We start from the raw sequence: 19,845 nt of genomic DNA on the forward strand, positions 1-19,845 counted from the left end.
GATATTTGAATTAAATTGGAATAGTTGTGGGCATCATTGTAGAAAAGTGGCTAATTGGAGAAAAAGACGAGACAGATAGTCCAATTGAGTGAGAAGAAAATCATGGCATAAAATCCCCCCTCATTGCTGACGTTACCATCTCCCCCTTGTGCTACGTCTCTCATGTCACTCCACAATGCCAAACTAGAGACAACTATATTCGGTAAAATTGATAATACGATATTATATTTTTAACAAATAGTAAATTTGATAGAGTAGTTGTATTGTATTGTATTATGTATAATCTAATGCAGATCGTGATTTTAGACATATTGATTACTTTCTGCCTAAATGATACTTGCCATCTTCTTTCTGGAGGATTAGGTCAGTACATTCCTGGTTTAAGTCAATTTGTTTCAATATAAGGGATGTGTGTGTTCTGTATAACTAAGTTAAATTGTTGTTCTTTTACAAAGTTTTAAAGAGAAATGAAATACCGTTCTCTTCAAAGGCAAGTTTCAAGTTTGATATTACAATTTACAAGACTATGAAACTGCTCAAATGCTCAAGTGGGGGGGGGATTAATTTTAGGCGTGAGTGCCTATGTCTCAATATTCAAAATAAAAAAATATAGCGATCTGTGAATTTTTAAGAAGCAATTTTCCGAGGCTATCACAAAAAGATACTTCACGAATCACATGACTTCGCCATGAGACACAATTGTTTGAAATTCAAAATATTCAAATATTCTCAAAATAAATTTTTTTTCACAAAAGCAAAATCACAAGAAAAGTTATTATAATGCTAGGCATTAAATAACCAAGTGGACCAGTTAGCACGCTAGACCTGACATACTTTGTCCATGAATACAGGGGTTCGGGTCCTGGCGTCGCTGGTTATTTGTTTTGGAACGGCTTCGGAAAATAAACATGAAGAGTTTGCGAAAGCACAGGAGGGCTCGCCCCCTAACAAAACAAGTCTAACAAATTTCTGAAGTTATTAAGAAATCATGTTGCTAGTTTCCCATAATATTTTCCGTTGTGAGCGTTGAAGTTTGATTTCCGTAAGAAGTGCACATTAGTTTAAGCCAAAGTAATGACGATTATTTCTTTTGTGTGGTTTGTTTATTTATTTTTTTTTTTTGGTGATATACCACGCGCTTCAGTACGCCATTAGGACTTTGTGCTGTTTGTTTATATGGTTTAATTCTTGTTGTAAATAAACATGTATCTATCCATCTATCCCGACTAACCATCACACTTCCTGGCAGAACACAAATCAGCACCGCCGATAGGGACTGTAGCATCCAGTGTGGTATTCTTTAGCTTTTTTATTTTTATGAAAAAAATGTGTTTAGACTATGTTAATCAGGCCGATAAAACCGATCAGAAAATCGAAAAGAAAGAATAAAAATTATGAAAGATATGGCCAATTTTCTTTTGAGTGGAGCAAACCACAGTTGTGCGGCATTAGCTATCGTTAGTATCACGTTTGTGAAAAAAAAAATACAAGCTGTAAAAACAAGTGCCTTAGACTATGCATAAGCTTGTTAGTCAAAATATTATAGGTGCAATAGAAACAGATATAAGAACTTGAAAAGATAGGGTAGATAAAGAAAGACAGGGTAGGAAGAATAAGTTTTTAAATAGTGCAGAACTTGTCTTGTGCATCAATAAAACATATTTACCTTTCATGCAGTAAGTTCTTCTTCGATCTTTGATCTTCGAATTCTTCTTTATTTTTCTTCCAATTGATTTTGCTCAGTAATGGCTATTTAAGTTACGTCTTTGATTTAAATTTTATGTAGGACTAGATATTTTTATTAATTATTGGGGACTAATGTGCATTAGGAATGACGAAATAACGAATTTTATTTAGGCTTTATATATTTATAATATATATGGATTTTTTTACAACAACTTTCTAGCTCGGATAAATTATAATTTCCTGTAAACATAACATCTTTCCAAAATAAGCATAATAAATAAAGGAACTCATTTTGTTCTTATCGGTTCTTTCCAATCTGGCCAATTTTTCCAAAAAGTCTTTCATTCCGTCTTCCATCTCCTTTTTGAAAGTGAAATTTGTGAAAAGCGTGGTACTGAGATTCTCCAGACCATTCCTTTGTTGGTGATGAAATTGATCGAGAAGGTGCTGTTGAAGTCGAAACAATAGTTTTAGGCTCATTTGGTTGTCCAATAAGAGGTTTGCATTCTGAATCTTGGCTCCCTAAGACACATTTTAGTTTATTTCTTGGAGTAGTACTGCGCTCTAAAGCTGGAGTGCTCAAGAAATTTTGTATGTACTTAGTAGTCTGAGAAGGACAAAGAACTGATTTTAGAGGTCCTTTACATACATCTGTACACGCTGGGTCTGTACTGCCATAAATACACCGGATAGGAGAAGCTGTTGTTTTTATTAATTTGTCACAGCCAGGTTCGTTTGAATCCTTTGGACATTTAGTACGTGATCTGGTAGTGACGGAAAAAGGTCGTGGAGTACTACTGCTGGTTAAAGTAGAGGTGCTTCGAACTACACATCGGATATCCCTGAATTGTTCTGAGCAAACAACTGGACACGCAGGATCTTTACTTCCAGGATAACAGTTGTGCAGCTTCTCTTCTTTTGGTACAGGCCTATCTTTAGTGCAACGCTCGTCCCAGAAAACGCTGTCACATATAACTGGGCAACTAGGAGCTTTACTTCCTGGGAAGCACCCAGGTGTGATAGAACTCAAAGGCTGACTACACCGAATGTCTCTAAATTCTTCTGAACAAATTATTGGACAGGAAGGATCACTACTACCAGGATAGCAGCTGAAAGGTCTTTCCTCTTTTGATGTTTGTTTATCTTGGTTACAGCGCTCATCCCAAAAAAGGCTATTGCAAATAATTGGGCAACTAGGAGATTTACTTCCTGGAAAACAGCCTGGTTTAGTAGCTGTTAAGGATTCTCTACACCTAGTATCCCTGTACTTCTCTGTACAAATAACTGGACACACGGGATCTAAACTACCAGGATAGCAAGTTGACGGTCTTTCTTCTTTCTGTGTTGGTCGATCTTTATGGCAACGTTCATCCCAGAAAAAACTGTTGCAAATTACTGGACAGTTAGGATTTTTACTTCCTGGAACACAACCTTGTGTGGTAGTAATTAGAGGTTGAAAAGTAGCTGTAACACTTTTTATATCACATCGACTGTCTTGAAACTCATCATTGCATATAATAGGACAGTGTAAATCTTTACTTCCTGGAAAACAATCAGCCGGAGTCTCTGTTCCTTTCTTGCATCTTTCATCTTGGAAAGTTTCAGTACAGATAACAGGACATGAAGCTTCCTTGCTGCCAGGAAAACAAGGACTTTCTACGTTTATCTTGTTACACCTTTTGTCCATATAAAGTTCATTACAAACAATTGGACAAGTTGGGTTCAACGAGCCAGGATAACAGTTTGGTGGAAGGAAAGCATATATATTACTTTTCTCTGTATTAGAAGTAGCTTTTATTGATGGAGACGTTGGTAGATATGTTTCCTTCTCTGTTGTGGTTGCTATTATTTGTGGCCTGTAATTATTTATTATATAAGGAGGCTTTGTGGTTGTTACTTTTTTTATAGACGTGGATATTTCTGTCAGTCCTGTACATCTTGAATCAGTAAATATATCTGAACAGATAATTGGGCAACTAGGGTGAATACTACCTGGCTTACAAAGAACTTTGGAGGGACATCGTTCATCAAGAAATGTATTATCACATATGACGGGACAATCCGGGTTTTTACTTCCTGGAAAACATTCTGGTTGTTTTTGAATGCATTCCGGGTGATCTGGTGTAGCGACACAGTTTAAAGGCTCTGGTTCTTTAGGTTCTTTCACAAATTTTGTTTTCTTGGAATCACATCGTACATCTTGAAAGACTTCCGTACAAACTATTGGGCAGAAAGGATCGTGACTTCCTGGGTAGCAGTCTGAAATTGTAGAATCCTTTGTTTTACATCTGGGGTCTAGTGGGTTTCTGCTACAGAAAAAGCACTGAGGATCTACTGATTCCGAATTGCATGTACTATTAAACTGATTTTTTGGCTCTTTGGAGTATGTTTGTAGTTTTAGAGTTGTCAACCTTATGGGAACAAAAGGCTTCTTCGTTTTTCTGGATGACACAAGTACGGTGGTATTAACAGGCAGTGGTGTTGTTGAGATCCGCTGAGGTTGTCTTTGAGAATCAAAATTACTTGAAGTTGTCACTACAGCTGAGTTTTCTGTTACTCCTGAGGTTTTACACCGTTTATCTTGAAACTGTTTGTTGCATACAATAGGACAGCCTGGAGCAAAACTACCAGGGAAGCAGGGCAGAATTGTTGGATTTTTTGTTGGGCAACGCTTATCCTGAAATTCTGAGCTACATATTACAGGACAAGATGGATCTTGGCTTCCTTGATAGCATTTAGCTGGTGTAATTCGAAGTGGAAGTGGAGTAACCGAATATACACTTTTTGTAAATGATGGTTTCAAAGTTGTTCTTGTAGTAGGTTTTGTTGTAGCTGGGCTAGTTTTGGTTATCCTTTCTGTAAAGGGTTTTATGGTTGTAACTGTTGTTTTGACACTAACTCTGCTAAAATCCTTGTTTGTAAGCTTTATCTCTTTAGTTTCACAAGAAAATACCTCACAAGCAGTTTTGCATACTTCAACATTGCAACTCGTAAACACGTTCATTGTGTCCGGAAAAGTAAATGCAGACAATGTACTTGCTAGAATAATATTACCCTTGTCCTTTCCAACCCCAATGAAGCGTTTAAAGGGCGTCATAACTTTTTTTTTGAGGACACATCCTCTGCTGTCTGTAAGTTGAATTTTGTAAGAATTGGCATAATTGGGGTCAGGATTACTGTGAGCGAAACAATCTTGAACTTGAAAGTCAATATCTCTTGCAGCACCTTGAGTTCCAACAACTATCGAAAGTGGATCACCTATCTTGACAATGGAATCTCCCAATGAGACTGTCTCGGGATATATTCCAGCACGTACATCCAGCCACACGTTTACCACATCGATGTCGTTGGCAAAATTTGATTGCTCAGTTTGAAGCATACTAACTTTATACGAACTAACAGCTAGTTTTTTAGAGATACTACCTTTCCAATCACAAACTATTTTACGGGAAATATCCCATATCTCTTGAAAAATTTCATCGTTTTGCATGATTAGAGTAGTTGTTAGAAGAGGACTGCCATCTGAACCGATGGCTTCTTCAACTCCGCAGGTTCCGGATGAAATATTGAACTGGTACGAATTGCGATTGGAATTCGCAGGAACATACCTGTGAACAATTTAGTCGGTTAGGATAGAGAATGAAGAAGAACTAAGTCAGTAATTTTGTTAAAAGTCCAAGTTAAATGTTTGACTAAGCTTTTTCCTGTTCGATTCTGTTTGATTATCCAAATTTTGATTTCGTAAGTTCTCTTTTCCTGTCGATTAAAGCAAATCTGTAACAGAGTAATCAAACAGTTCGTGGTAACGAACTGTAAGTAAGGAGCAACCCGGCTCATTTTTTTCCAGATCACCCGATCGAATTTTTGAGATAGCCATTTAGTTCAGCATAGTCGAAAAATCTAATAACTATTTCTTTGAGGATGACTTACTCCCCCACAGTCCCAGGGGGAAGGGTTACAAGTTATGAACTTTGTCCATTGTTTACATACAGAATTGGTTATTTGGGAGTATACAGACGTTTTCAAGGGATATTTCTTTCCGTGGAGGAATTTTTCTCTGAAGGGGGTTCCGGATTTCCCAGCATTATTAAAAAATCGATCAGAAATGAAATTAAAAAAAAAAAAAATTTTTCCAAATGAAACTAAGGAGCAATATTAAAACTTAATGAACTCAAATTATTACGTATATGAGAGGGTTCACCCCTGGTCAATACCTCGTTCTTTGCGTTAAAGTATTTTTAGTAATTTAAAAAGGACTGTTTATTCTAATTAAACGGCCTTTGTGATTCAGGGGTCATTCTTAAAGAAACTGGAATAAAATTTTAACTTTAGCGTAAAGAGTGAGGTATTGACAAGGGGAGGAACCCCCTCATACACGTAATAATTTCTGTTCGTTTTCAGTTTTAATATTGCTCTTTACTTTCAGTTGAAAAACTTTTTTTAGATTTAATATAGTAATAAAAGAATGCACTTTCGTGTGTTATGGTAAAGTACATTAACCCACACTTGTGGTTCTCAGCCCCGCATATGACACTTGCCTGAGGCCTTGCGTACCGCAAAGGCCTCCTTTGCAGCAAGTGAAATACACATTTCTGGTGTAACGCTGTCTTTGGCAGAAATAATTTCTTATTTTTATAATAACCCTGCTGTATTACTTAAACCAATATTCTCACGATTCTGTTCAGTTGCTTATTTCTTTGCGCCAGTTGTTCAAACATGCACAATAATTCATTTTGTTTGTTTCTATAGGGGGGGGGGAGGGTTAAACATTGAGGAGTGTGTGTTGAAGAAACACCAAAAACATGCGAACTACTCAGAATATATAAAAGATATTGGGATAACCATACAAATATTAAAAATTGCGAGAGGGCACATGAGGCCAGAGGACTCCTACACATATGCAAAGTTTGTTTTGCGGGTTTGAAGCCCATGCCCATTTGAGAATGACTTCCTGACTCTTGGTTTCTTAGGGATTTTAAACAAAATGATACCTCTTTTTTGAATTTATTAGATGTCACTTTTACGACTTTTTTTCAGTAAAACCTCAATCTGAATTCTAATCCTTTGTAAGTATCAAACAGTTCGTGGTAACGACCTTAGGAGGGAAAATCCTTCGTATACAGAATAATTTTTGTTTGTTTTAAGTTTTAATAATGCTCCTTACTTTCAGTTAAAAAACATGTCTTTTTCATTTAATTAGAATTAGGTTCGGCTCGGTATTCACCCTTAAATTTCTTTGACAATTTTTTTGGCGAGAAATTGCGTACTTTTCTGTCCATGTTTGCGGAATTCTTATTTGATATTTTTAATCACGAAAGTCAATAGTACCATAGTCAAAAGTCGATTTTTAGGAAATGAAAGGACAGAGAAAGAAGAAAACATATTAGGGTAACACAACAAATGCAAGCGACTACATTTAGTTACAAAACATGCACACATTTAAAATGGCTTGGGCAACTTAGGACAGTTTAATAAAACCTGATTCATGGAGGGTTTGGCATTAAAGTGAATTTAGTCTAAATTTTACACATTCAAAATACCATAACCAAAACATAGCTGAATTTCAATATTTGCCAATGCACCCATATTTTAATAGTAATTGAAATTTTTTAGTTAATTCATCGTCACTGTGAAGTCCAGGAGTCGTATAAAATACTTTTAAAATTCTGAGATAATTGCCGAAGACAGTTTGCTAAGCTTTCATGGTTGCACCGTTAAAAGTGCCTTAAAAAAATATCAAAGGCAGAATCAGTGGAGTAATAAGTGTCAAATTTTAATCCCCCTGATCTATATTGTTCTGCTGACCTACTTTTGAAAAAAAGCTTAGCAAACGATATTTGGCAGTTTTTGGCAATTAAAAAAAAAACTTCACAAAACATATATGTATTTTAATCCGTTTTTAAGATTTTTACGACAGAAATTTGAGGGAGGAGTGTATAATCTTGTTAAGGAGCAACCTAGTTTAGGGAGCAACCAAAATTTAATTTTTTTATATATTTTGTTACACTTTTACGATTTTTACCGCAAAATTTCAAGATTGAGTGCTGTTATTTCGTTAGGGAGCAACTTAGTGAAGAGCGAACTCTAGTCCATAATAACCAAAAATTTTAAAGCGCTTAAAAAAAAATCCTCAAAGAGGGATCAGTCGATCAATGAGTGTCAAACTTTGACCCCTCTACTCCATGCAGATTCTGCTCTCCCCTTCTGCTGCCCTGTTGTGATGCTCTCCCCTTTGGAAACACCTTAGCAAACATTTTTTGGCAATACTTTGGCAATCATTTGAAATGATTTTGACAATGATTTTGGCAGTTTTTTCGGCAAAAAATGATTTTGGTAATATTAAAACTGTTAAATAAGACCTTCAGGGGTGACAGCGAAGATATTTTAGTAGTAACTACTAAGCTTCAAACTACCTCATTTCCTCTATGAGCAGTAAAGTAAAGTAATCAGTAAACTAAATCCAATCCATACAGTTATTATTAACTTACGTTATTTTAGCTCAACATCACCATGTTGATTAATTCATATTATCATCCATTTTCGTCACCAAGATCACAAATGACATAAAATGTATAATTGGCTCATGCAACAAAAGATTAATTTTCGTTGGTAAACTTAAAAATACATCTTCTCAAACAGTCCGGGTAACAAACTATTTGACGCGGCTCAATAGTAACCGAAACTCTAAAAACGAAATTTGGTACCAAGAAATAAATAAAAAAGAATTGGCTTATTGTGCTGATTCCAAATATACAAGAACCATTATGTTTAGTGTTATCAATCAAAAGCAACGAGCCAGAGAAAAATTGCCTTATTTTTGAAAAAGGGGGAAGTACCCACTAAAAGTCAGGGCATTTTAATGAAAACCACACCATCATATTCAACGTATTAAAAACCCTACTGTAGAGGTATTCTAGCTTATATCTACAAAAATGTGGAATTTTGTATATTTTGCCAGAAGAAGATCATTGATGCGTGTTTATTTTTTTCTAGGGGTGATCGTATCGAACCAGGAGTCTTACAAGGTCGGCAGAGGGCTCATTCAAATGTAAATTAAAAATTCTATTGCCATTTTTAAGAGACCTTAAGGTTTGGAGGGCAGCTAGTCCCCCTCCACCAGGCCCCTTCCCTCAAAATCGTCCGATAATAATTTGGAGATAGTCATTTTGTTCAGTGTAGTGGAAAGGTCCAATGACTACACTTTTGGCAATGACCTACCCCCCCCCCATAGCCCCTGAGGAAAGCTGCCCATGATTAGAATGTGAATATGAAACTTACCCATTGTTTAGAAGTATACAGAAATTTTTTGGGGTGAGGGTCTTCCACGGGGAGGATTTTAGGTTGGGAGGAAAGTTCTCGGAGGTGAGTTTTCTATGGAAAATTTTACACTGGGAGAATTTGACAGAATTTCCATACGCGATTCCTTTAATTTGTCTTACTTTTTCTCTGCTGACTCAATTTTGCACGTTGAGATGCTCCAGGGGAATTGTCCGGGGGAAACTTTCAGCAGGGTTGGGCGTGATTTGAAAAACGATAAGAGATTAAAGTCTTTTCCGAATCAAAGTATTCTAAGGAGCATTTTTCAGGCGGAATCTTCAGCAAGAAATTTTAAAGGGGAAATCTCAGCAAGGATGGAATTGTCCGGACGGAATTATCCGGGCGTGGAAGAACTTTCTATGGAGGATTTTCGCGGGAGGCGAGGTAATCTTTCATGTAGGGGAAGCCAAATTTCTCAGCATTATTTAAAAAATGATCAGAAATTCAATTAAAAAAAAAGAAGTCTTTTCGACTGAAACCAAGGTGCAATATCAAAATTAAAACTAATAGAAACTACTTCGTATTTAAGGGCTGCCCCCTTCTGAACGCCTCGCTCTTAACGCTAAGGTATGACTGTTTGCTCCAATTTTTTAAGAACGACTCCCAAAACACATGAGGCATTTAATTAGAATAAGAAGCTTTTTTAAAAGTATACGAAACTTTAGCGTAAAGAGCGCGGTATTTAGGAGGGAGGCAACCTTCTCATATATGGAAGAACTTTTTTTCGTTTGAAGTTTTAATGTTGCTTCTTACTTACAGTTGAAAAAACTTTTTTTTTTTAAATATCTGGACATAATCCACTTTAACGCAGAACCCTTCACAAATATACGGTTGTATAGTAAAAATTACGAGGGTAAAATAAGTAATTTCAGTTAGAACGCTTTTTATTTCCATAGATCCAGCTGTTTCATATAGTTAAATGTCCATTTCTTACACTTTCCCATGGAACGTACTACCCTCGCCTTGTTTTCGATCCCCTTGCTCTTTTTGGATATTTATGCTTTTGTTAACTTTCAAAAATTATTTCGCACTTACTAACTAGATTTACTTTGTTAGAGAATATCTACAAAAAAAAAAAAATTACAAAGGGCTTAGACCTGGATTCAAAAACCCTTAATTTTGAAAATTTAAGACGAAAGCTCCTACTTTTGTTCATTCGAAATCCGAACAGAATCTTAAAATTCGATTCTGCGTTATTATTAAGAAATACTTCTTTCTGTGTACGTACGCATAATGTATTTCAGAAGAGCTTGAACTTAAGAGATCGGTAATTTGAAAAATGTTTAAAATAGACGTTGGAAATTAAGAGGAATTATGGTGAAAATTAGAGATGAAAAACTCCTCATGTGTCCTCTTTTACCATAAAAAGAGGTGCCATAACTTTTTTACCATGCCTCTTTTACATTGAATAAAACATTGTTATTTGTTACTGATATATATGCTTTTTGATACCGAAGTACCATGCTATAACTGCGTCTTAGAATTTTTCAATCTGTTTTGGTGTTTGTCATCTTTATCTCTGTTCGATCCTAAGAAATGTTTTAGAAACAGAACAAAATTAATTTTTTGCCTCATATCTATCTAATCATCTAACTAACCTACACCCCCTCCCCCTTCAAAATAAATATCTACGTGATGGTGGTGTAAATACTTATATACAAAATCTAAACCTCGAATGTAGATTGCAGAAATCTGGGAAATTAATGAAAAAACCGTCCTAACTGATTGGGACTGACCACAAAAATTGATAGAAAATAGGAAGTGGAGATACCTCTGCCACGTGATCAGTAGGCCCGAAAGTCGACTACCGAAGGTAGTCTTTCAGTGGCTGTCACGTGAAACTAGAAGAAGAGTATGCCCCAAAAACACACTTCAACGCAGCTATAGGACTGACATCACAGATCTAAATCCCTCGATCCAACCCAAATGGGAAAATGTTTGAGCGGCTGCAGCGGTAAGAGATGACTAGCAACTAAATTTTAAATCCCGTATGTGTCTTTAGAGGCAAGGGAGGGTCTAATGTCTGAGGTTAGGTAACCGATTTAAAACATCCCTTCAAAATAAATAAATTTCTGCAAGCAGAAAAGACATGTGGGTACGGCGAGAGAGAGAGTGGGTCATAAATTTATCCCTCTATCACCATCTGTCCCTTTCATCCATTTCCTCCTCGGGAATATGATCCTATGTTCATGCTTGAAGCGTAAATTTTGACCGAAGGACTACCGAAGAATGTACTTCAGTGGCTGCCACGTGCTACCAGAAGAATAGGATGCCCCAAAAAACACACTACGACACAGCTATAGGGCTGACCTCACAAATCTCATTTCCTCAGTCCAACCCGAATGGGAAGATGTCTAGTTGGCCGCAGCGGCAAGAGATGACTAGCAACTCTTCTTGGATGCCTTAACCACCTCTGGAGGCACAGGAGGAGCTAATTTCTGAGGTAAGGTAACCGATATAAAAACATCCTTTCAAACGAATGAATTTCAGCGAGAGGAAAGGACACGTAGGTAAGGGGAGAAAGAGTAGGTCACAAATTTATCCCTCTATCACCATATATCCCCTTCATCTCTTTCTTCCTCAGGAAGATGATCCTGTATTCATGTTTGAAGCGTGAATGTAAATTCAAAAGGAACTGCTCTTTTAAAATGATTGTCCGTGTTTTTTATTTTATAGTTCATCCCCAAGGCCACTAAAACTACGGGTCCATCTCCAGCCTTGTACATATTTGAATATTTTTAAAGTCATCAAATTTTTATTCACGTGTGAAATTCCCAGCTGCAAATTCAAGGTTTATCGCTAAGAAGTTAAAAATTAAAAACCTTGCTTTTTACTTGAAGAGTATAAAATTTGAGATCGTAAAATAAAAGGAATAGTAATAAAAACTTCGACAAATTTGCTGGACTTGAATTTACATAATAATATTTTACGGTGTTCTTAGTCTGTTAGGATTCAAATAATAGTCATCTTACAAGCGTTGTAAAGAGAAAAAATCGCTTTGAAATACACCTTCTTTTACCTTCACCTTCAACACCTTCGAGGCTATTCGTTTTTAATGTTAACTTAGGTTACAAGTTGCGATTTTTTTTTATCATTTTATTATTTTGATATAAACTATGGTAACCGATTATCTGGCATTATCGACCACAAAGTACTATATTTCTAAGAAATAGTATATATATTTCTATAAAAAAAAAGTAAGAACAAAATAAAAGCCATCCAGATGCATGTTCGGGGAAGTCTTCTTTAATTTTCTAATTTTTTTTTTTTCAGTGCTGAAGTATCTTCTTAACATTACAGTCTCTTAAGTATTTCAACTATAATTTGTATGCCTGATTACTCATTGAATACTCGTAGTCATTTCGTCTAAGAGTTTTTCTAAGAATACTCTTAGAAGTCATTTTGAGCAAATCAAAATTAAGATTTACGTTAGCATATCTTCCGTACCCAACAAGATAAGCAAGGGATTAAATGATCTTGGATACATTTTTTTCTGATGATTCGTACTTTAAAAACCCAAAGCAGCAATGTAACTTTATGTAAAATTTGCTGCACTATTTTTTTTGTTTGATCTTTGTCAATTTACTCGGAATGGCTGAAAGTCCAGTAAAAATACGGTTTTTACCCGAAATCAGCAACGTAAATGTTTTAAAATCAAAATGCTCAGAAAAATCCGCTTAATAATATATTTAACATCGTCTAACATCGGTCATGCAGAAAATATAGGGCACTAAGTCTTAGAATTTTTAATTCCGATGTAATTTTTGGTCTCCTCAAACTTGAACGAATAAGAAATGGCCTTTCAATCCGCCACATACTACACAAACTAAGATTCTGACTTGTCCTCCATCTCTGACCTTGATTGATTGAAAATAGCGTAAGAAGTGGGACCAAGATGAGTCCAGACTTATTTGGTATGCCCTTATTTGGGTACTAAAGCTACCCTATACTACAGACAGCAGGAGGCCTGTCCTAGTTAAATGTCAGATATAAAGAAGTTAAAAATCGGTTTTTTAAGCTAACGACTCGGCAAATACAGACCAAGTGTTTCGCTAAGTAAATTATCCAATAGTATTTTCTAAGAAGTAACAAAGCCTAATAGCTAATTTTTTAGGCTAGATGAAAACAAGCATATACGATATACACAATGTAAAATAGTAAGGTTTCCGAAATTATTCACTTGACAATCCACCAGTGCTAAACAAAAAGAATTTGTGATAAGAAAACATTTGATGACGCTAAGAGCTCTGAATAGGGCGAAACGAAGAGGAGCGTACATAACAGTATTTACAGCAGGTTGGTTTGGTTTTCAGCTGTACTTTTTTTTACTTATGTGCAAAAGGCCTCTTTTGCACATAAGTAAGTGCCAGCTTCATAGGAGCTCAATTTGTCTATTCATAAGCGATGGGACTTATAAAATAAGATAGAATATAAGCCTTCAAGATATTCTAAAAAATCCATTAGGTGTTGAAACACCAGTAATGAACTATTAGCGCTACGGTGTATTACTTTCAAAACAACCTCTGTCACCGAGATTAGAACCTTTGAATTATATTTTAATAGCTAAGACAGAAGCTACACGTTCTTCACTAAACGATAAAAGCATAAACTAAATGCTTTTGGTTTTGTCATAACTTATTAAAACGGTCATTTTAAAATGTGATTTTAAGATATATCTCGTTGTGTCCCTGGCTGCGGAGCTATTGATTAGTCCATATCAAAATGAATTATATATTCTATCAGGTGTATATTGAGTTTAGGGTTAGAGAGACTAATAGAGGGCTTTTTGGGGAACAGAATAGAGACAAATCATAAGACACTATCTGTATACGTCTTAACAAATACCGTACCTGCAATGTCTCAGGAGCAGGAGTTAATGGTGTTGAGATAGGATAAGGGGGCAGATAGCAATTGTTATATTTTCAAATATTGTTTAACCTTGAGATACCATTTTTTATTGCGAAATTGATGTTATATAAAAGAAAAAACAGTGCTCGCTAGGATGTTTTTCTGAAATTGATGGTGGAATACCTTTGAAACTTCAAGACTCAGCAAATGACTTTTTTTCCGTGCATAAATAGACCAATGACTCTTTGAGTTCATATATTAAAAAGTTTTTGTCCAATATTTCCAAATCTTGTGTGATATTACCGAAATCTGTCTGATAGTATCAAACATCTTGCACTACTTTATCAAACTCTCGCCTGATATAATGAGAATCCTTGATTGCATTATCGAAACCTTACGTGGTATTATCAAAATCAACACACAAACACACACACAGAAACACACAGAGACAAGCAAACAGTCGTTGACACACAAACCGACACATACAAATGCACAGCCAGACACACAGGCACGATGAGAGAGAGAGACGAAAAACACAAACATACAGTACGACACACAAGGACAAACACAGAGACAGGCAAAAATACATTCAGACGCAAACAGAGACAGGCAAAAACACAGACAAACACACAAGCACGATGAGATAGAGACTTAAAAAAAAACACACAAACACACAGAGTCAAGCACACAGCCACAAAAAGACAAATATAGAGACATAAAAACACACAGTTAGACACACAGGAACGGTAAGAAAGAGCCAAAAACCACACACAAAGACACAGAGTCAGACATACAAACACAGAGAGACGAACACAGAGACAGGCAAACCCACAGTCAGAGACAGAAAGAAAACATACAAACACACGGAGTCCGACACACAAACACTCAAATAAAAGCACAGAGACAGGCAAACACACTCATAAACCCACTGAGACAGGCTAACAAACAGTCAGAGACACAGGCAAGGCGAGAGAGAGAGAGAGAGAGAGAGACAAAAACATACAAACACAGAGAGTTAAACACAAAAACACACAAATCAAACAAAGAGACTGGTAAACCAAGAGGAAGACACACAGAAAAAACAGGCAAATACACAGTCATACACACAGGCAGGGAGACAGACAGACAAAAATACACACATGAGGCAAACACACGCTCATACACACACAGAGACATGCTAACACACAGTCAGACACACAGGTACGGCGAAAGAGAGACAAAAACACACACAAACACACAGAGTCAGGCAGAAAAATATGCAAAGATAAACATAGAGCGAGGTAAACACACACTTGGACACACAAAGAGACATGCAAAAAACAGTCAGACATACAGTCGTGGTAAAAGAGAGACAAAAACAGGCAAACACACCAAGAGGCATGCACACAAAGACAAACACAGAGACCAGCAAACACACAGTCAGACACACAGGCACGGTGATAGAGAGACGAAAAACACACAAACACACAGAGTTAGACACACAAACAAACAATGAAAAACACAGAGACAGGCAAGCATAAATTCAAACCCAAACAGACAAAGGTAAACACACAGTCAGACACACAGGTATAGTGAGAGAGACAAAGAAACAACAACAAACACACATAGTCAGACAGACAAACAGACAAAGAAAAACACAGACAGGCAAACACACACTCATACAGACAGAGAGACAGGCTAAGACAAAGTCCTACACACCGTCACAGTGAGAGAGACAGAGAGAGAGAGAAACAGAGAGAGAGAGAGAGAGAGAGAGAGAGAAAGAGAGAGAGAGACACACACACACACAAAGAGTCAGGCACACAAACAAACAAAGACAAACACAGAGAAAGGCAAACACACACGAAGCTACACAAAGAATCAGACAAACACAAACGAAGACAGACAGGCACGGAGAAAGAGAGAGAGATAGAGACAAAAGATAAAAGCACACACAAACACACAGATTTACACGCACAAAAATGCAAAGACAAACGAAGAGACAGGCAAACATACACTTGGACACACAAAGAGACATGCAAAAAACGGTCAGACATACAGTCAAGGGGAAAGAGAGACATATGACAATCACAACCACACAAAGTCAGAGTCACAAACACGCAAAGACAAACACAGAGATTGGCAACCACACACTCAGACGCATACTTTGCCTGTCTCAAGTTGCCTGTGTTTCTGACTGTGTGTTTAACTTCGTGTTTTTTTGTGTGTCTAACTCTGTGTTTGTGTTGGTTTTTTGTCTCTCTCTAATCATGCGGATGTGTCTGACTGCATGTTTTCTTGTCTGTATGGTGTTTGAGCGTGTATTTGTATGTTCTGTGTTTGTCTTTGTGTATCTGACTCTGTGTGTTTGTGTGTAATTTTGCCTTTCTCTTACTGTGCCCTTATGTCTGACTGTGTGTTTAAATGTCTCTGTGTGGGTCTGAGTGTGTTTTTGCCTATCTCTGTATTTTTCTTTGTGCGTTTTTCTGTTTGATTCTATGTGTCTTTGTGTATTTTCGTCTCTCTATTACCATACTCGTGCGTCTGACTGTGTGTTTCTCTGTTTCTGTGTCTTTCTGATTGTGTGTTTTTCTGTGTCTGTGTTTATCTTTGTTTGTCTGTGTGTCTGAGTCTGTGTCTTTGTGTGTGTTTTTTAGTTTCTCTCTGTCACTGTGCTTGTGCGTTTGACTAAGAGTTTGTCAGTCTTTGTGTATTTCCAAGTGTGTGTTTGCCTGTTTCTGTGTTTGCCTTTCTGTGGTTGTTTTTCTGACTGTGTGTTTGTGTATCTTATTTATCTCTCTCTCACTGTGTCTGTTTGTCTGACTCTGTCATTTCCTGTTTCTTTGTGTGTCTGATTGTGTGTTTGCCTGTCTCTGTCCTTTTGCGTCTGATTGTGTGTTTGCCTATCTCTATGTTTGTATATTTGTGTTTCTGTGTCTGGCTCTGTGTGTTTGCATGTTTTTTTATCTATCTCTCACTGTAACTGTGTGTTGGAATGTGTCTGTGTATGCCTGAGTGTGTATTTGCCTGTCTCCGTGTCCGTCAAAATTTTTGTTTGCCTGTCCCTGTTTTGAACTTTTTGTGTTTATATGTCTGACTCTATGTGTTTGTGTGTTTTTTGTGTCCATGTCATCATGCAGGTGTGTTTAACTTTGTGTTTGCTTGTCTGTGTGTGGGTCTGACCGTGTGTTTGTCTTTATGTGTTTCTGTGTCTGAATCTGTGTGTTTATGTGTGTTTTTATCTCTGTTTCACCATGCCTGTGTGTTTGGCTTTTGTTTTGTGTGTCTGAATATGCATGTTTGTGTGTTTTTTGTCTCTCATTTACTGTGTGTCGGACTTTGTGTTTGCTTGTGTCGGACAAAGTGTTTGCATTTCTCTGTGTTAGTCTTTGTGTGTTTGTGCGTCTGAATCTGTGTGTTTTATGTATATCTATCTCTTACTATATATTAATTTATATATATATATATATATATATATATATATATATATATATATATATATATATATATATATATATATATGCAGGTGCGTCTGAGTGTGTGTTTGTATGTCTCTTTGCTTGTCTTTGTGTGTTTAAGTGTCTAACTCTGTTTGTTTGCGTGTGTTTTTGGCTCTCTCTCTCACTGTACCTGTGTGTCTGACTGTGTTTTTGCCTGTCTCCGGGTGTGTCTGTGTGTTTATATAAGGCAAGAGTTTGAATAAGTAATTCAAGATGTTTGATAATATCGGACAAGATTTTGGTAACACTGCCTTTGTGTGTGTTTATGTGTTAATTTTGATAATACTTTGTAAGGTTTCGATAATGTAATAGAAGATTCTCGTTATATCTGGTGATAGTTTGATAACGTACTGCAAGATGTTTATGATATGAGACAATATTTTGGTAATATCACACAAAATCTGAAAATAATTGAGTAAACTTTTTCTCAATATCCCAACCTATTATCATATGAAACCCTTCCAAAAATATTACAGGACACACTCAAATACTAATAGCCTAAAATTGTCCCCAAGAGTCCCAAAAATTCTGAGTCCAAAAAACTTCCAAGTCCAAAAATTCTTATGAATCCTGAAAAATTCCATTAGGTCTAAACCCAGTGAAAATATTTTGTTTCGGATCAATGCCGGCAGTCATTTTTTGTTTTGAAGGTATCCATCGCAAACCCCATTCTCTACCAAAGAAATATCATATAGAATCAAAAAGGCTATAGCTACTGGTCTGTTTATGCTTGGAAGAAGAAAATCTTTTACCGAGTCATGAAGTTCCAAAGGTATTTCGTCATCAATTGAAAAAAAAATCCTAGCGAGCTCAGTTTTTTCATTTATGTCACGTCAACAATGTAATAAAGAATGATATTTCACGGCTAAACAATACTTAAAAACATGATTAGCACTGTCGGTTCCGTTATCCTATCTCAACACCATTAATTCTCGCTCCTTGAGATCGCAGGCATGGTATTTGATAACAAGTAAGCAGATAGTTTTTTTTATTTAGCTCTATTCCTTCCCTCTAAAAAGCTTCTACTTGCGTCCCTAACCCTAAACTCAATATGGCCCTAGTAGAATCTATAGCTCATTTTGATCTGGGCTAATCGATAGCTCCGCAGCCTAGGATACAAAGATATATATATATATATTGAAATCACATTAGAAAAGAACGTTTTTATAAGTCATGGCAAAATCAAAAGCATCCATTTAGCAAAGAATGTTAGCCTCTGTGCTAGCCATTAAATCCAAATTCAAAGATTCTGATCTCAGTGACCGAGGTTGTTTTGAAAGTAGATACTCCTTAATGCTAATAATCTATTACTGCTGTTTCAATACCTGATGGATTTTTTTTTTAGAATTCCTAGAAGGCTTGCTTTTTATCATATTTTTGTAAGTCCCATGGCTTACGAATAGACAAATTGAGTTCTTATGAAGCGGGCACATACTCATGTGCAAAAGCAGCCTTGTACAGTTGAAACCCAAACAAACCTGATGGAAATATTGTTATGTACGCTCCTCTTCTATTCTACCCTATTGAGAGGGGATGGCGTATTCAAAATTCTTTTCATCATATCTTCTTTTTGTTTAGCACTGCCTGGATTGTCAAGGAAATAAGTTCGGAAATCCTACTGTTTTACATCATGTATATTGTATATACTTTTTTCTTCTAGCCTAGAATATTAGCTATTGGCCTTTGTTACTCCTCAGAAAATACAACTGGATAAGTTACTTAGAAAAACACGTGGTCTGTTTTTGCCGAGTTGTTAGTGTAAGAAAACTGCTTTTCCAGCTTCTGTCTATCTGACATTTAACAAGGACAAGCCTCAGGAATCCCTTCTGTAGTATAAGGTAGTTTTAATGCTCAAATAAGTTGTTCTATCTGGACCCATCTTGGCCCTACTACTGGCGTACTAAGTAATCGAATTTTGCAATCCTGAAAAAGCGGTATTTCTGCATGGCCAATTTCGACCAATTTTAGATTTATTATTAAGAATTTTTTCTGAAAAACTTGGTGCCAAAAAAAATTTCTGTTGCTCCAATGCCAAGGTTTGACCCTTTATTTCGTATTTTTACAGACTGAAAAATAACTGATCCCCCAGAAACAATACAAGATGGATTTTATGTTAGTAGATTCAGCAACAATTAGGCAGCAAAACCACGGCAAATGACAAAAGGAAAAAATGTACCTGCATTTCTTGTCAAAGAAGTAACCTTTACTGTAAACAACCCCATTAAAAGGACCCGTGAAGCTTAGGTCAACTAGAATACCCTCTTTTGTGCATTTGACATTAAGCTCATCAATCAAGGGCATCATCATCATTTGCGAAGTTGCTACATTATTACAATGTGAAACTCTGACCTACAAATAAATAGCATTTATTAAGGATAGCCTTATTACAGTTGAATAGAAAAAAGTCTACAAACTAAAGTAAAGTGACTTGAAACTAAAGTGACTTTAGACTCTATTAAACTAAAACTCTACAAACTAAAGTGACTTAAAACATAAAGTGAGCATAAACTGTTCA

General features: G+C 36.3%; 1 protein-coding gene across 2 annotated transcripts in view; it reads right to left on the bottom strand.

Moving 5' to 3' along the window:
* Positions 1 to 19,845, bottom strand: part of LOC136037671 (mucin-2-like) — a 59,212-nt gene that overhangs the window by 10,461 nt on the left and 28,906 nt on the right. The window contains exons 3-4 of one of the 2 annotated variants that reach the window (XM_065720404.1): positions 19,507 to 19,679; positions 1,833 to 5,294 (exon numbers count right to left, since the gene is read on the bottom strand). In XM_065720404.1, coding sequence (XP_065576476.1) covers positions 1,985 to 5,294; positions 19,507 to 19,679 — 3,483 coding nt within the window. In that variant the 3' untranslated portion in view covers positions 1,833 to 1,984. Of the gene's footprint in view, positions 1 to 1,832; positions 5,295 to 19,506; positions 19,680 to 19,845 lie in introns of those variants that run through there. The other variant, XM_065720413.1, reaches the window with a different exon arrangement.

This window comes from Artemia franciscana, chromosome 2, assembly GCF_032884065.1.
Source record: "Artemia franciscana chromosome 2, ASM3288406v1, whole genome shotgun sequence".
Classification (NCBI taxonomy): Eukaryota; Metazoa; Arthropoda; class Branchiopoda; order Anostraca; family Artemiidae; genus Artemia; species Artemia franciscana.